Raw genomic sequence first — 18,557 nt, 5'->3', positions numbered from 1 at the left:
CAATGACAATTTCCCAGATCTAAGTGGTCATCACCATCCCTGCTTCCTCTGCAAGCTAAAAGGGAGGGGTCCAGCCGAGTGAAAGACAATTAACAACTAGGATTATGCTCTATATTTTTCTGCAGAAGTCAGACCTGAAGGAGTCCTAGATAATGTAAGACAATGCCTCAGTCACCATGAAAGATTCTGTCCATTACATATGTATTTATATGGCTTGAACTGGCATGCACATATGCTTTCAGCTTATTAGTCTAGTTCAATGAACTTGATTTAAAACCCATTTTAGGATCTAGAGATTTTGGGAAGATAATCTGCAAATAAAGTCCCACTGGAATTTCATCTTAAACAGCCAAATTGGTTTCTAAAAGTAGACTTTTTTCCGTCATATTTGCAAGGTTTCATAAAGCCATAATTTGTTAGCATACTAAATCTCAATTTTATTTTATGTTATCTTTATAAAGGTATGTATGTTGCAAAAATTGAGTTATTTTGTTTATACTGATTTTAGATGTTTTAAGTCTTTGATATAGAAGTTTTTGAAATAATCAGAACTGCTTTTTCATGTGCATTAGAGGTATGAGAAAAACGTAAGTGTAACACAAATATGCCATTTTTGCATACTATGATATGCATATCATCTGACTCCATCATTCTATGCCCATGTATCCCAGATTTGAATGGCAAGCAAATTGAAGATGTTACGTTTTTGTTGAATATGAGTAGACTTTCTGTACACTTGACAGCCCTGATTTATGATCCTAATGAGTTTCATTTGCATTGAAACACATAATCAGACAAATGAGGTATTAACTTCTTCAATCTTGTGGCTGGGTTCATCCAGAAAACTAAGTCATGAACTTACTGTTTTGATTAAGTATTATCCACAGATAGTTGAGATTTGTTCACTAGATGTAGTTAAATTGTAGCTTAAATAGATACATTATACCACCTTGAAAATTAAATTATGGGAATGATTCTTTTTTGCAACAGAGTGCAATCCTGGAAAGGAAATTTTAGTTATTGGTGACCATTGTGCAACATAGTAAATTAAAAATGAAACCCTTCTTTAATTCTTAAAGAAATTTAAAAAGCATGGCTTAACTGATTTCTTGTCATGTGGCCTGGTTCACCAAATATACTAGAACTAGACAATCACTCATATTTTATAAACCATAATTATGTTTGCATACAGCACCTCAGTGGCTAAACAAGGATTAATGTAATATCCAGCCTTTGTGACTTTCATAGAAAAATAGAACTTTCAGTTTGGATTTTCCTAGCTCTGAGTCAGCATTTCATGGTCTAGTTAATAAGACTAGTCTATTGTATAGGAACCACAGCCCTGTTCCCTGTCCATGCTGGTAAATGGTAGGATAGACACTAGCCTAGGCCAAAGCAGGTTAAGTCGTCTGTCCATAACACGAAACAACTTTTAGGAAGAAGCCGATCCCAAGGCATGCGGAGACACAATTCTGAATAATAATATCCAGGGCAATTATTCTGAAGCCAATTCAATTCAAACTTTTATTGTCAAGAGTATATGTGTACAATGAGATTGGCTGACCCTCCCTTCGTGCACCCCCCACCCCAACACAATACAACTCAAAGTGAAAGACAAAAAATCCCTTGCCCAGTGAATCCTGCTAATAAACACCCAGTCCAATTGCATCATGTGAACATATTGCACGTCGCGCCCGCCACGAGTCAATCGTACTATGTTGTTGTAGTGTTATCTTTCATTCAGGAGTCTGACAGCCCAAGTCCACTAAGTAAAAAGTAACAAGCAAACGCCCTCTGAAAATGAAGATAAAATTCAGAGCTGCACCATTCCTTTCTTCGCCTTTTGAATTAGCCTTCACTCCGGGAGACAACCTGAACTTTCCGCACATGCGCACACTTAACTGGAGGCGGGGTTTCCACAGAGGGGCCGTCTAATCGGTTCTCTTCCGGGCACTTTCCTGCGTGAGCGTCACGTGACGCCTCCCCTTTCCGGCCTCGCTTGCTTGTCTGACTGGGCGCTCCTTAGGGCTCGTTGCCGCGTGAGGAGAAGCCGTCGCCATCATGCCGGTCTACTTCCAGCGGCCCGAGAACGCCCTGAAGCGGGCGAACGGTGAGTGCGAAGCTCTGAAGGGTCGCTTCTATGAAGGCAGAGGCCTCCTCCGTTTCTTTTTCGTCTTCGTCTCGCCTCCGGCCGGCCTTAATGACGGGGATTGAGGCCTAAGGTGCCACTAGACTCATGGCCACTCCCCCGCTTCCTTGCTTGGGGAGCGCGAACTGCCAGCTATCAGTAGGAGCGAACGAGGCCGTCTATCCCACGAACCATTTTAACAAATTAAGCCTTTTTGTCCTTCAGGCGTCGTTGCCACTTGCCCTTTTACCCAAAATTTGCATTGGGAGCGTGGCCACGAGGACAAGAGAACATTTTTCCTCTTCTACATAAGTCGCAATAAAAGCCAAGCATGAACTACGGCTGTCTCTCAAGACCGCCGCGTTGTGCTGGTCACACTTTACTCAGGTCGATTTCCCCCCCCCCGCCCCCCTTCTTCGTTATGGAGTGCAAGTTTCAACGGACGACCTATTAAAATATGCTTTCCACCGGATATATTCACAATTCATGTTTCTGGTAGCCCCTAAAACTTGTTCCTATTTTCTAGAAACTGATTTATATCAGAAAACATATTGAGCACATTTTTCCAGATTTAGTCTTTGCCTGATTAAAGGTAAAAAGTTATAAACACAGAACGTGCAAGTCTTATTGTCTTTTCCTTATCTCTCACATTTCAAGTCCAAAAAGTAATAACTGCTTAATATATGTAATTAAAATAAAACTCGTTAGAGTTGCTATAAAGAAGTGCTGACACATTGAGACTTAAAGAACAACTCTTGATTTCCAGTAGAAAAGCCAGTAGGATAACCATCTGGAAATCTCAAGACTAGTTCAAAGGGACAATTATTCAGTGTATTCGTATTTATTTATTTATTGCACTGTTGCAAAACGTTTTAATATTTAACTCTCTTTAAAATAGAATTCATGTCCATCATATTTCCCCAACCCTCTTCTGAGTGTTTTATATGGCAACCTGAACATTTCAGTAAAACCACACATGGTATTAATATATAGGGATACGAACACTCCTTTTAATGTATATTTTTAATTGGGATATAAGCACTTTTACAAATTAAAGAACTTGTAAAAATTGTTTATCAAAGTAAGTATTCATTGTAATTTGATGGAATTATAGTCATTTGCCAAAATCTATTGTACATCTGTTACAAAACAAAATTCAGTTAGATTTTGAATTTCATTTGAAAGAGTTGATGAAACATAATGCCATAAATACGTTTGTATGGTTCTATTTTCAGTCCTTTTACCTACCTTTTGTACAAGATACATCATTTAGATATAACATATTGCAGCAGTTTAATATTAAAAAGTTATTGACTTCCATATTTCCTGTTTATCTTCAACACACCGTACCACACAATAAAATATGTTGATGACAAGCCATAGTTGAAAAATGGTGAAAAAGATTTTACACGTATATGCATACAGGGTATAGGTATGGATAAATTTTGGCATTTGAATCTAAATCAAGGGCATCTTATTTTCATTTTTATTCTGTCATTTTTATCAATAACTCAGGGCAGCAAATTTGTCTAATTCTCCTTCCTCCTATATTCTCCACAACCATGTGAGGTCAGTTGGACTGAGAGTGACAAAAATAAAATGGAAACTTAACTAGAACAACGTTTGCCAAATTTTTAATCATAGTCTGGCATTTCTGAACAGCTGTTTAGAAATTTATAGGCTTGGAAAATTTGAACTATGTATTGTTCATCTCTATCAATATACTAATGGTATAACAGCATATAAACAGTCTAACAACATGTAAATTACACTATTTGGCACAAGAGAGTTATAGAACAATATTTGTTTAAATATTACTTTAGGGCATTTTTATAAAGAATTCAGTGTGCCTTATTCATAAGGAAATTCATCCTGTTTAATATAATTTAATCATAGTACAAGTGCAAAAGGGTAAACCAATTCTACAATTCTTGATTCATTAGACATGTTCTTACTGAACATAACACTGCAACTTTACACAGGTTACACATACATTCAATACTAGAGGGTGAAGCCTGATTAATACAACATTCTAAATTATAACAATTAGTTTGGATTCTACTCTGAATTAAGGGATTACAGGAATTTAAAAACAGAGGGAGGATTTGGACTGGGCATTGTGAATTATCTGTATCCAGCCATTCTGTTTGCAAGCCATAGATTAATTATTTAGTATGCTGTGGAATTTATCCAATTTAGTGTGGTCTGATCAAAATATGGTTTAGTAGACATGATTTAGCATGCTATGAAAACTTTACCAAAATGTCAGGCTTATGAATTGCAGATAATAAAATCTTAGAAAAACGAAGAAGGGTAACACAATCTTTGTACTTAACTCATGTAATTAGACAGCACTGGAATTATAGAGACTAGGAAATATACCTGGACATTAAGTTTAACTATAACAGTAGTCTATATAGCCTATTTTCTGAAGGTTATTTTATAGGATTGTTCCATTATTCCTGTTAAATTTTATAAAAAAAAGAAGAAAAACTGCCTGTGTATGTATCTGTTAGTTTTCCCAATCAATACAATGTATTCAACTGCAGGCCCCATTATCTTCAGCCAACATGACAAACATTTGAATGGAGCTGAATTGGAAATTATTTTATACATTAATCAATTTCTGATGCAACACTTACAATATTAATTGAAAGTTCTAAGTATTCTGCTTAAGGAAAATAAAAATTCATAGCAAATTTTGCTTCCCAGTTTTTCATTATATCTATGCAAACATAGGAAACATGTTTGCCTACACTGCTACTGATCCAATCTATAAAAAAAAGTCAACGGATAACTTTTAATTTTAATTTTAAATTCTTGTATGAAATAAAATAATTTAAGTGCATTTTCCTCAACCATAGAAGCCCATAAAAATAAGATATAATTTTATCTACTTTAAAACAATATACTAATAATAACGACAGAAAAGTATATATTCTGACAGTTGACTAATTTTTTTTTGTTTTTCAATTTATAATATCTATTTCTACATTTGTTAGTCTGCCAACAACAGTCAATTTCAAATTAAAAATGCTAAGATGATATTTTTTTCTTTTTCTTTTAATTAACAAAGTACAAAAAACAGAGTACCCAAAATTATAAAATCGGAGGAAGCTAAAGGAACATGCAAGACATATATGAAGAATAACACACACTGGAAGAGTCTGGGGCTCACTTTCTCATGCATGCCAACTCTTCCATTTGGTCAGGGAAAAAAGGAAGTACTATAATATGCCTCCCACGATAAACCTTGCAGAACATATCAAAAGGATATAATGGCGTATTGCAGTGTTCTTTAAACATATTGCTTTCAGGGTTTCTGCTACTTGTAAAATTTATGGAGGACCCCAAAGTGCTTTTGTGTGTATGTATTATATTTATCAATATTTACCAATTAAAATTGATGGATTCATAGCATATTTATTGAATTATGTAAAACAATATTAGTGCCTTTAATATCTGGCAAATAATTCTGATTTTGTAGACTATTGAGAGAGTCTTGGGGACCCTCTTGTGTTGTCAGACCAATACGAAATGCTGAATTTTAGTAACAAACATCACTGAAACCTCTAATAGAGGTAGATTTCACCTTATCTCAATCCCCAAATTTAATCATCCAGAGTGATTAGAAGGGATTACTGTGTAACAGAAATGAAAGGAAATAATAATGTTTAGCAACATATTCTTTTGTTTCTTCATCAAATTGATTTTCAAACCAAAAAAGAAGGGCTGTTTAAAATTGATCCCAGTGAGAATGAAAATTCAGGTGTCATTGTATAGCAGAGATTCAGCTTGCTTGCACTCAGATTCTATCTTTCAAAATAGGACCTGCACTAAAGGTTAATGTAAACAAAGCATTCTCAGAATCAGCTTCTTGAAATCTCTTTGAAACTTGGAATTTGTAGTTATTCCCCAATTTGTTTATCCAGTCATGAACATTATTTCACCTGTCAACCTACAGATATCTATGAATAGTTTGGAGCTTCAAAATTTTTCTGAAAATGTTAGGATAATTTATATCTTGAATTTTAAAAGTTGTTTATTCTGTCTTCCTTCCTTCCTTCTTATTTCCTTCCTTTAAAATTATATACAAATTAACAATATTTAATTGATACAATTAATAAAGCAATATTTAAACATCTTAAATAACTATGATAATTATGTAATTATGCTGGTTACTTACAACTGATTCTTACTTTTTATAAACAGCCTAGTGCTGTTTATAAGCCTTAATCATTTATAGCAGTTGATTCCTTTATAGCTTAATTTTTTTTAAAAATAGATAAGTAATCTTAAATGGAACTGAGCATTAACCATTGTTTATTTTTCTAGAATTTCTTGAGGTTGGGAAAAAACAACCTGCTCTTGATGTTCTGTATGATGTTATGAAAAGTAAAAAACATCGAACATGGCAAAAGATCCACGAACCAATTATGCTAAAATACTTAGAATTGTGTGTGGACCTACGGAAGAGCCACCTGGCAAAAGAAGGATTATATCAATACAAGAATATATGCCAGCAGGTAAAACTTCTAAATTTTAATTATACTAATAATTAGAAAATATATATCAGCATTTTAATAACAAATACAGGTAGAGGTTCTGGAACATATATCTTTGGTAATTTATTACATCATACGATCATTTGAAGAATAACTTATTAGGACTCATCTAGGTAGATATACTTCATATTATATTTGGTTTCTGTTATTAATAGGTTTCTTTGGAACCTGAACAATAGAACAAGGCTTTCACTCTCTTATTTATTACTATATGAAGTTAACATATTTTATTCAAATTTGAATTTCCTACATAGATTTTGTCCCTGATTAAGAAAAGCTACTTTAGCTCTTCTGATTTTGATACAGGTGAATATTAAGTCCTTGGAGGATGTAGTACGAGCTTATTTAAAATTAGCAGAAGAAAAAACTGAAGCTGCTAAAGAAGAATCTCAACAGATGGTCCTAGACATAGAAGATCTTGATAATATCCAGACTCCAGAAAGGTAAAAGTGATACTTACCTTTTCTTGATTACTACTCAATATGTTGTAACAAGGAAGAATAATGTGATAAAATATCTAATTATACAATATAAAATACTGTTTGTTTCTTAGTGTTCTCTTAAGTGCTGTAAGTGGGGAAGATACCCAAGATCGTACTGATCGGTTACTTTTGACTCCGTGGGTTAAGTTTCTGTGGGAATCATACAGGCAGTGTTTGGATCTTCTCAGAAACAATTCCAGAGTGGAGAGACTCTATCATGATATTGCCCAGCAAGGTAACATTTAAACTTTTCAGTATCTTTGTGTAATAAATATGTGAGAGTTTGTCAGTGTCTGATAGAACTACCTTTTCTTTTAAACAATGAATTATAATCTTTTCCTGTTAAATATTTTAACAATGCAATTTAAGAGAAAAATCTAGCTTTTTATTAAGAGAATAAGTGGAAGAAATAACACTCTCCAGGTGATTGATGTCAGTAATATTTTTAGCATATTCATAAGTGCTAAAATATCAATTTGGAATAATTTAATCTTGCAGCTTTCAAGTTTTGTTTGCAATATACTCGTAAGGCTGAATTTCGTAAACTCTGTGACAACTTAAGAATGCATTTGGGTCAAATTCAGCGTCATCACAATCAAAGTACAGCAATCAACCTCAATAATCCAGAAAGTCAATCAATGCATTTGGAAACTAGGCTTGTACAATTGGACAGTGCTATCAGCATGGAGTTGTGGCAGGTACATACTTAATACAATATCAAAGCATTATCATATTTCTTCACTTTCTGTTTTCATCTAATTTTAAATTCCATTTTATGCTTTCAGCCATTTTAATTAGCTATTGAAATCGCTTTACTATCCATTCCTGTTCTACTTAATGATTAGAATTGATCTGAGACAAATTCAGGTGCCCGACTAAGATATATATTCAGACTTAGCATGTGCACCTTCTTCAAAAGTAGATCCTGGAAACAGATTTGAGCCATTTTCAATACAAGAGCTGTTTAGATTTCCCAAAATGTAAATCAAGAAGGCATGGTTTCTAGGGCAAAGGAAAAAGGCTGTGGAAGGAATGGGAGGAGAAAGGACAGTGGAGAATTTTTAGAGAAAAGGGAAGGAGGACTCAGAAGATGACTGGGGAAGAGATCACAGTGATCGGAAGTAAAATACTAAGAAAACAGTAAGCAGGCTCCCAAGTTACTGAAGCAATCCTGAGTTATTTTTACAAATAATTCAAGGTGGCAGACACCCAACACATCTTCCTCCTCCTATTCTACCCAAAACAACAACCCTCTGAGGTGAATTGGGCTGAGAGAGAATGATTGGCACAAGGTCAGCCAACTGACTTTTGAGGTTGAGGTGGGGCAAGAACTCAAGGTCTCCCTTTTCAGCCTGGTACTTAACCACTAGACCAAATTGGCTCTATTCAGTTGAATACTGTGAGAGAGACTGCAATATATTTCCCAATTTGAGGTTGATGATTCAACAGTTAAGGCAATGATGAGATGAATTAGGTGCAAGCTTGAGTGCTAAAAATAAATGAATGTACAATGTATTTATAATGGAGGTTTTCCAAATAAATGTGCTTAGATTCAAGTAGTAATAATAAACACATGTATATTAAATAGGTCTATTAGATTTCAGTGTGTGGTATTCCTTAAAAAAATTTCTTGTGGTAATTTGACATATAGTTTTTTTTTAGGAAGCTTTCAAAGCTGTGGAAGATATACATGGGCTATTTTCCTTATCCAAAAAGCCACCAAAGCCCCAGCTGATGGCAAATTATTACCACAAAGTTTCTACTGTATTTTGGAAATCAGGAAATGCTCTTTTTCATGCATCTACACTTCACCGTCTTTATCATCTTTCAAGAGAAATGCGAAAAAATCTCACGCAAGAGGAGATGCAGAGGTGGGAAAAATCCATGGCTTGGGCCAATTTTGTTTTTGAAATCATTAATAGCAGTTTTGAACTTTCATTTAGCTATATTCAATATTATTTCAGTGGACTTTATAAAGCAACAATGGAATTTTTCCTGCTCTGTTCCTTGCATATACCTAATGTTGTTCAGGAAGGTCCAAAAAGATAAAAGGGTGTATGGCTGAAGGAGAGAAATAAATAGATTGTTGGCATAATGAGTACATTGTTTTAGCTAAAGAAATATAGAGGTAGGAGAGTGGAAGATGCTTTTTTAACTGTTTAAATGTAAACAATAGTTATCCTATCCCAAATTATCTTATTTCTTCCTTTTTGTCTGTAGGATGTCAACAAGGGTGCTTTTGGCTACTCTGTCAATTCCAATAACTCCTGAACGAACTGATATTGCTCGGCTTTTGGACATGGATGGCATAATTGTTGAAAAGCAACGCCGATTGGCAACATTGTTAGGACTTCAGTCTCCACCTAATCGAATTTCTCTTATTAATGATATGGTATGTTCCATAAACATGTTTATGTTGCTAGTTTATGTTATGCAGGCGTTATTTGCAGTAAGTGACATTTTAGCCCTTCCAGCATATAGAGATGTTGAATTACTTATAAATTAGAATATGCATAATATCGATACCAATGTATTGTAATCTTAAGTATTCAAATGTGCCTGCATGTGTATGAAACCCCGTCTGAAAAAAGTGTTAACAATTGTTTTTAATTCATGTTTCATAGGTGAGATTTAATGTAGTTCAGTATGTCGTCCCAGAGGTAAAAGAGCTTTATAACTGGCTTGAGGTAGATTTTCATCCACTAAAGTTATGTGGCCGCGTATGCAAGGTAAGATTTTAAGACAGATGCCAATGCAAATTATGGTTTATAGTAAATGATTTTTTTTATTAAGTTGAACTGTGTAAAAAAAGGTGTTAGATCTTATTATATGATTCCCTCCCATTGTTTAACTTATACAGCTTCCCATCTCACAACAGTGAACCTGGGCTAAGTTTCATATTGATCCTATATACCGTATTTATCGGCGTATAACATGCACAGGCGTATAACACGCACCTTCATTTTAAGAGGGAAATTTCAGGAAAAAAATTTAAATTTCAAATAAAGAACTTTGAAGTATGTACATTATATCGGCGGTGTATATGGTGTATACCAGTGGTGGGCAACCTTTTTTTTTCAACTGAGCCAAATCTCGCCAAAACCACGATTGAAATTTATTTTGAGAGCCACATTTTTAAAACTGAAAATACATAGGATGGTACACTGTTTTTAGTTTCAATAAACTCTGGCATTTGAAGCACGCAAGTCTTAAAGCTGTCAAGTTACAAGATCCTTGCATCCCTAACCCTTTAGGAAAAAAACCCCAAGGGGTCTGACAGCTTTAAGACTTGTGGACTTCAACTCCCAGAATTCCTCCTCCAGTCATGTTGGCTCAGAAACTCTGGCATTGAAGCATGCAAGTCTTAAAGCTGTCAAGTTGCAAGTCCCTTGCACCCCTAACCCTTTAGGAAAAAAAAACCCAGGGTCTTCAAACCTGACAGCTTGAAGACTTGTGGACTTCAACTCCCAGAATTCCTCCTCCAGTCCTGTTGGCTCAGGAACTCTGGCATTGAAGCATGCAAGTCTTAAAGCTGTCAAGTTGCAAGACCCTTGCACCCCTAACCCTTTAGGAAAAAAAAAACCCAGGGTCTTCAAACCTGACAGCTTGAAGACTTGTGGACTTCAACTCCCAGAATTCCTCCTCCAGTCCTGTTGGCTCAGGAACTCTGGCATTTGAAGCATGGAAGTCTTAAAGCTGTCAAGTTGCAAGACCCTTGCACCCCTAACCCTTTAGAAAAAAGAAAAAACCCAGGGTCTTCAAACCTGACAGCTTAAAGACTTGTGGACTTCAACTCCCAGAATTCCTCCTTCCTACTGGCTCCCGCGGCCTCATGGCTCCTCAAAAGCACAGCAGAGGAGGAGAGGGCAGGGTAACGTGGGCCCAACTCAGGTGCTCCGAACGGAGGGGGAGGCGCCGCTGCCATAGGCGGGGGCGCCGGCGGGAGCTTTGGCGGCTTCACCTCTGCCGCAGCGTCGGGTGCTGTTAGAGGAGGAGGAGGCGGCAGCAGATATTCCGGTAGCGGCAGGGGCTTTACTTTAGCTGCAGCGCCGGGCACAAGCAGCTAGGATTGGCCACCCACAAAGGACCTCCTCCCCGGGCTTGCTTTCCTGGTGTCAGTCGCCCCGCGCTCACCAAAACAAGTCCGGGGAGGTCCTTTGTGGGCGGCCAGTTCTAGCCGTCTGCAAAGGACCTCCCCAGCCTCCGGCGCCTGTGACAGCAGAAAGCACTGCGCGGCAGTTGGAACCTGCTGCGCCGTGTTTTCTTGCCACCTGCGCGGGCGCGCAGCCGCGCACCTTGGAACAGTGGGAGGGAGGGGAGCGGGCGCCCGGCACACAGAAGAGCCGCATTAAAATGTTATATCGGCGTATAACACGCATACATGATTTGCCCCCTATTTTTCGGGGGGAAAAGTGTGTGTTATACGCCGATAAATACGGTATTGCTTGATAAGATTTTCTTTTAAAAAGCCTGTAAATGAAACAGTCTTCATTGTTACCAATTCTTCAATATGTTTTCATTCTAAAAAAGTACCTTTTTAAAAAAAATATGCATACCATTTATAAGTATTTATTAATTAATGAAATATTAGATGAATTTGCATTTACACAGTTGGTACTGAATCAAACAGAGCAAGCCTTTTATTCTTCACTGTATTGATAGAGGTTAAACTATTGCAAGATTTTATGTTTTTTATTATTCATGGAAATAGCAGTTATCTTTTGTTCAGCAGTACACTTCTAACATCCAGAAGTCCTTCACAATTGCAGAATACAGTATTTTTTTAGATTTATTAATTAATAGATTATGATAATGTGTATCGTGTGTGTGTATATACATACATACATACATACATACATACATACATACATACATATATATATATATTCATTGTCAATAATAGTTAAACACATTCAAACTTGTTGAAATAGTGAAATTACTGTTAGCACTGAACTAATTAATATTTGTGACTTTATAAGTGCTTTTTTTCCTAACAAATGTTATGCATATTTTTCAGTGATTGTCTCAGTTTGCATTAATTTTCATTTCTAGGCATGTTCCCGTATATTACTGAGAGAGCAGTTGTAGCATATCAAGTGCATCATATGTGTATCATTTGCTCTCCCACTTCTTCCCCCCCCCTCTCCCCCTTGTGTTTGTGTGTAAGCGAAAGAGCAAGAATGATACATATATTTGCACAAACGATAATCTGGCCAAGATTTACAGATTTTTCACTTTTGTTGTAATATGTGTGCATTATTGGAAAGAAATAGTTTGAGTAATCTAGTGAGAAAAACATAACTGTCTAAATCAACCCTACTACCATTTGCTAATTCACTGGTTCTGTGCAGGTTTTAAACTGGGTAAGAGATCAATCTGAGAAAGAGCCAGAATTGCAATTATATATTCCTCATCTGCAAAACAACACCATCCTTAGACTACTTCAGCAGGTATGGTTGTAAAACAATACTTTTAAAATATTGAATTGTAATTGTAAATGTTTTTCACTATGCATCTTTAATATATCCATATTAATTTATGTATCTGAATGCATTAAACGTCTTTTGATTCTAAAGCACATATCATTGACCTGCTTCCTTTGCACTGGTAAGCAGTGTTATTTCTGGTGTGCTAAAGGGAGATTGTGAAGGCTAATTAGCAGCTTTGCTTCATTTAGAATTGCTGCCAGTCTCCTTCATACATGGTTGCTGCTCAAAATAGGGAATTTAAAAAAAATAAATGGCAATTGCTAATATCAAGTATTATTTATATTTGAATAATTATTGTTGATCTTGAAGTTATTGAAGTTCATTGAGTTCTTTTAAAAAATTGAGTGTTAGGAAACTGATGTGATTTTTAAAAAGAGATGAATATTTCTGTATTTTTGCAGGTGGCTCAAATTTATCAAAGCATTGAATTTTCTCGGTTAACTACTTTGGTTCCTTTTGTGGATGCTTTCCAACTAGAACGTGCCATTGTTGATGCAGCCAGACACTGTGATTTACAAGTGAGTGATATGGACAAGAGTCAGATATTTGTGCATAATTGTTTTTCTTTAAATCTGATTTTTTCTTTATTAAAAACAGAAAGTATCAGGTATTACATCTTACTGTCAGCCCTCCCAAGTAAACCAGACAGGAAACATAAGTGGATGAGATAATTGTATTTTATTGTAAGGCTACATTAACAGAATCTTGCAAGTCTGCAAATACAAATTTCCTCCCATTACTTTCAGCTTCCTGATCAATTAGGGTGGGTCTTTCCTAAATTTCTTCCTCTGATCTTAAGCAACTGAGGACTACCACTTCTATCTGATAATTTCCTAGACAGCATCTCTCCCCCTCATTCATCAAGGTCATTCTTACATACCTTTATACTTATGAAACCCAAACACAGTTCAGTATATTTTGCTTAAATGGAAGAACATATAAAGTAAACGCCCATCACTCTGAATTACGTTCTGCATACTAAAGTAGTGAATAATCCAAACGAGTATGTTCTCCAACTACTGATATTTAGAAATATAAATGAACATAATTGCAATATATTACTGAATAAGCTTTACTTTTAACTCCTTATTTCTGGCAGCATATTTAGAAAGTGGAGCTGCAACGTTTAAGCTGTAATTCTGTGTTTGCTTATGGTGTGCTCATTCAATGGAACTCAGTAAATTATTATTGAATGTACATGCATAGCATCCCCTTAGTTGGTTAAATAGACATCAACCTTGCCAAAAATGTGTTTGTTGAAGGTAGAATGTTTGATTTTAAATGTCTGCTGACATGCAGTTAGGTATCATTTAAAAGCAGAACACAATTTTATTTTAAATTTAGGTTTTCCATATGCAGGCTTGGATGACGAAAAAAAATGAAATACAATGTCAAAAATGGAATACATATGTCAATGTATTATTGTTTTGAAATAAATTCTTAGCATTCTAAGTGTTTAAGAGTGGTAATATAGCAATTAAAATAGCAGACTTACCGTGTTTCCCTGAAAATAAGACAGGGTCCTTATTTTCGGGGATGTCTTATTATTTTTGAAGTGCAGGAGGCGGCGAATGTGGTCACCTCATGGCTCATGCTATGTTGCAATACTTTTGGGGAGGGCTTATTTTAGCGCATGTGCTCAAAAGCCTGATTGGGCTTATTATCCGGGGAGGTCTCATTTTCAGAGAAACCGTGCATATACAGCTTCACAATGTTTTTACAACCCTCTCTAAGCAGTTTACAGTTTTTGACTGATTTTTACTGACTTTACTTTTTAAAGGTTCGCATTGATCATACCACCCGAACATTAAGTTTTGGGTCCGATTTAAACTATTGCACCCGAGAAGATGCTCCTCTTGGACCTCAGCTGCAGAGCATGCCTTCTGAGCAGATTAGGAACCAGCTGACGGCCATGTCATCTGCACTTGCAAAGGCTCTAGAATTTATTAAGCCACCTCATGTATTGGTAAATCATAGCTTTTGGTATTCTTTTTAAATATTGTGTACCTTGGGGCAGCTTTGGTGTGCTCAGTTATGATCAGAGTGCTTCTTCTTTTCCTTCTAATTCACATTTCTTGTTTCTCTAGTAAATTAGGGTCCTTCCCATGATTCTAGTCCTAATGGATAAAACTCACACATGGAAATAAAAAGGAGATGAAATGGATTTATGATTTTTAGATGCTAATCTCAGCTTAATTATGATAAGATAACCTTTGTTGTTGTTTTTAATGTGAGCACACTGGCACACATTAAAAATAAAATTCTGTTGCCTGCTCTCAAAAAATATCCGTGTGTATACACACAAAGATATACACCCACGCACATATACTGTATATACATATTAATCACTCCATTTTGAACACATAGCGGAAAGAGGAAACTTCACAAGATTGATACTATATTGAACAAAACTGACTGAATCCAGATGTTTTGCTTCGGATACCACAAAGCCTCCTCCCAGAAGCTAACAAGGAAAACAGGTCATGGAGAGTATGTGTAGCATGCCAGACAATCCTATGGACCCTGATCAAGCAGTGCTTATATGCTATGCCCTGGATGGAAGGGAGTGCACTGCCAATAATATTTTGGTCAATAAAACTGCCAATTGAATCAATAAAAGTTAGATTTCAATAGAAGGTGGTGGCTGCATTAGTGAACCTGTATTTTCAGAGTTGTCATAATAGGCCAGCATAATGATCAAAGGGTCAGTGAAAGTTCTCATTCTTGCAAAGGAAGTCTTTGTGTTACAATTGCAGCAGGGACCTGAATTGCTATTGCTAAGCAATGCAGTTATAAAATGTGATGTCATGTGACTGCATTGTGTAGCAACAGCACTCCTGGGCAGACTTGGTTGCCATTATAATCCCAAAATGTATGTGGGGAAACTGAATTACACCACTTGTAAGTCAGCGATAAAAAGTCATAAAGAGTGAAGCGTCTTAGGCATAATTCAGGGAAGCTATTCTATTTGCTAAATATTTGGGGCCTTGAATGGCGGTAGAAGGAGGGGAGAATCTAGAAGAGTAATGATCTAGAGCAACTACAGGTAGCCCTTGGCTTGCAACCATTTGTTTAGTGACCGTTCAAAGTTACCATAGCACTGAAAAAGGTGACATAACTATTTTTCAAACTCACAATGCAATATGTACGGTTCTTCAAAATGTAATTGGTTGACTTAACTCTAAAAGAATAAAAAAATACACAGTAGAGAAGAGTTAATTTTTTTTGGGTACACTAATCAATGTGTACAGTAAATATATATTCATGAGTGATTAATATTTATTTGCATATTTAATGACTTTCCTAAAAGTTTCAGGTTTTTGCTTTGATGGGTGTATTTGGAATTGTGAGAAATTTTCTCAGGACTTTTGCAAATGGTTGCAATGGTTGGCCATTTTACATTTTAGTTATATTTTACTAGAATTCTATCATCCAACCTCTTTCTACAGGATATTCTTTACCACTCCTGCTTAACTTTATTGTTTTTCTAACAGTTGGGCATACTTCCAAACAAAGCTGTTTCCTATGACTAAAGTCTCTGAATATTAGCTTATTACAGAAAATATGGGAGATGGCATTCTAATTGAAATTTCTAAGTAAGCAGCAAGATTTTATTAGAGAAAGTGATTTTAAAAATATTTTTATAACATGATATGGTTATATTATGGTTTTTCCATTTCCAAAAGATTTACAATTTATTGTGATTTCAGTTATTTATTGGAAATCAGATCCTTGAATGATATTGCTCTACATTAAATTAATCAGCTGTAAAGACAGCATGGAGATGGTATTAGTAATTTTTATTTATTTATTATACCTCTGCTTTTTTATTTACAAAAGCCATGACTTATAAGAATTAAAAGAAAAATATAAAACACGATTTTTAAATTAATCCAATTAAAATCAGTGAATAGTTAACATTGAGTAAAAGAGATGCATTTTTGCAAATTTTTCTAAAGGGAGCTATATATACCTTCCTAGAGAGAGCATTCCATATCTTAGCAGTAACATAGGAAACAACCTTTTCCCATAGGTTAGAAAGCTCAGATAATAGCAACAAAATCTTCAAAATCACCTTTTATGCGGCTGTAAATAAATTGTATTGTTCTGAATTTTGGTAATGTATATTGTCTCTTGTTGCATTTGAATCTCAAAAAATAATCTTGTTATGTTGTTAACCTTTATTCAGCTAGAAAAGGAAGAACAACATCAACAGGCAGTTACAGCATACTTAAAAAATTCAAAGAAAGAACATCAGCGTATCCTTGCCCGCAGGCAAACTATTGAAGAAAGAAAGGAACGTCTTGAGAGTTTGAACATTCAGCGTGAAAAAGAAGAGCTGGAGCAGCGTGAAGCTGAACTCCAAAAAGTGCGTAAAGCTGAAGAAGAGAGACTGCGCCAGGAGGCAAAAGAGCGTGAAAAAGAGCGTATTCTTCAGGAACATGAGCAAATTAAAAAGAAAACTGTTCGTGAACGTTTGGAGCAGATTAAGAAGACTGAGCTGGGAGCCAAGGCCTTCAAAGATATTGATATTGAGGTAAGGAGGGTTATTTCTCTGTGGTAGTGAGTTAATTTTTAATTTATGGTCTGGCCTCCTGTTAAAGGCACTTTTTCCGAACAATGTACTGTCTATGCCTGGGATGGCAAACCTAAGGCACGCGTGCCATAGGTGGCACGCGGAGCCATTTGTCGTGGCACGCGGAGCCATTTGTCAGGGCACGCGAGGCATTGCCCTGTCAGCTGGCCAGCGTGCATGCACGCCCTGGCCAGCTGAGTTCAGCCTTTTTTAAAGCCATTTTTCACCCTCCCCAGGCTCCAGAGGCTTTATAGGAGCCTGGGGAGGGTGAAAAGAGCCCCTCCCATCACCCCGAGGCCGGAGGCTTCAGGAGCTTCCCTGAAGCCTCCGGAATGCAAAAAAACCCGGCCCTATGGGCAAGCCAGAAGTTTGGGAACGGACTTCCGGTTTGCTTGTAGGGTCGGTTTAAGTCCTCCGGAGGCTTCAGGGACCTTCAGGAGGCTTCCCTGAAGCCTCCGGAGGACTTAAACCGGCCCTATGAGCAAACCAGAAGTGACTTCTGGTTTGCTTGTAGGGTCGTTTTTAGTTGTCCGGAGGCTTCAGGGAAGCCTCCTGAAGGTCCCTGAAGCCTCCTGAGTGCCTCCGGGGGGACAGGGGAGGCTTTTTTTGCCCTCCCCAGGCTCCTATAAAGCCTCTGGAGCCTGGGGAGGGCGAAAAATTCATGCAGAAAATGGGGGGGAGTGCCTCATGCGCGCATGTGCACTGGGGGGGCGCGTTTCATTATGGGTGTGGCACGCTCACGCACGACCCCCCCTGCGCTCCTCCCCTTATGGCACGCGAACCAAAAAAGGTTCGCCATCGCTCGCCTACGCCATGCTGCCTGAAATCTTTTCGGTTAGGAATAAAAGGATTGTAACTCAAAGCAAGTTTTCTATTCCCACTATATTAAAACGAAGAAGATGATTTAGCAACTTCAGAGTTTGGGATTTTAGACGTGCTATTCCAGCATTTATTCCTGATTCTTCCCAGCTAAACCACTCACCAGCTTGTCTTCCATCTTGTCTGGATTAGGTTTCCTAACTTTAATGTGTTTTCCCCAATTTGACTTAAAGTAGTACATTCTATGATAATAATTGGTAAGTATACTAAATGTCTAAGGAAAAAAAGAGTAAATGTATTATGGGAAATACAGCATATTTAAACTGCAGAAATGTTTTCATACCTTTTAGAAATCTTTTATATTTTAATTTTTGTTATTTGTAGGATCTTGAAGAATTGGATCCAGACTTCATTATGGCAAAACAGGTTGAACAGCTTGAAAAAGAAAAGAAGGAATTGCAAGAGCGACTGAAGAATCAGGAGAAAAAGGTAAAAGAA

At 36.6% G+C, this 18,557-nt stretch overlaps 1 protein-coding gene across 1 annotated transcript in view; it reads left to right on the top strand.

The window, feature by feature from the left end:
- Window positions 1-1,951: 1,951 nt before the first annotated feature.
- Window positions 1,952-18,557, top strand: part of EIF3A (eukaryotic translation initiation factor 3 subunit A) — a 40,857-nt gene continuing 24,251 nt past the window's right edge. Inside the window, exons 1-13 of the mRNA XM_081955208.1 lie at window positions 1,952-2,110; window positions 6,464-6,654; window positions 7,000-7,136; window positions 7,247-7,410; window positions 7,674-7,873; window positions 8,838-9,046; window positions 9,396-9,567; window positions 9,800-9,904; window positions 12,527-12,625; window positions 13,066-13,182; window positions 14,445-14,630; window positions 16,854-17,201; window positions 18,444-18,548. Coding sequence (XP_081811334.1) covers window positions 2,062-2,110; window positions 6,464-6,654; window positions 7,000-7,136; window positions 7,247-7,410; window positions 7,674-7,873; window positions 8,838-9,046; window positions 9,396-9,567; window positions 9,800-9,904; window positions 12,527-12,625; window positions 13,066-13,182; window positions 14,445-14,630; window positions 16,854-17,201; window positions 18,444-18,548 — 2,082 coding nt within the window. The 5' untranslated portion in view covers window positions 1,952-2,061. The remainder of the gene's footprint in view (window positions 2,111-6,463; window positions 6,655-6,999; window positions 7,137-7,246; window positions 7,411-7,673; window positions 7,874-8,837; window positions 9,047-9,395; window positions 9,568-9,799; window positions 9,905-12,526; window positions 12,626-13,065; window positions 13,183-14,444; window positions 14,631-16,853; window positions 17,202-18,443; window positions 18,549-18,557) is intronic.

The sequence above is a fragment of the Natrix helvetica genome, assembly GCF_964273705.1.
Source record: "Natrix helvetica genome assembly, chromosome: 5".
Taxonomy (NCBI): Eukaryota; Metazoa; Chordata; class Lepidosauria; order Squamata; family Natricidae; genus Natrix; species Natrix helvetica.
Note: the sequence above shows the minus strand (reverse complement) of the source record. Positions and strands in the feature narration are given on the sequence as shown.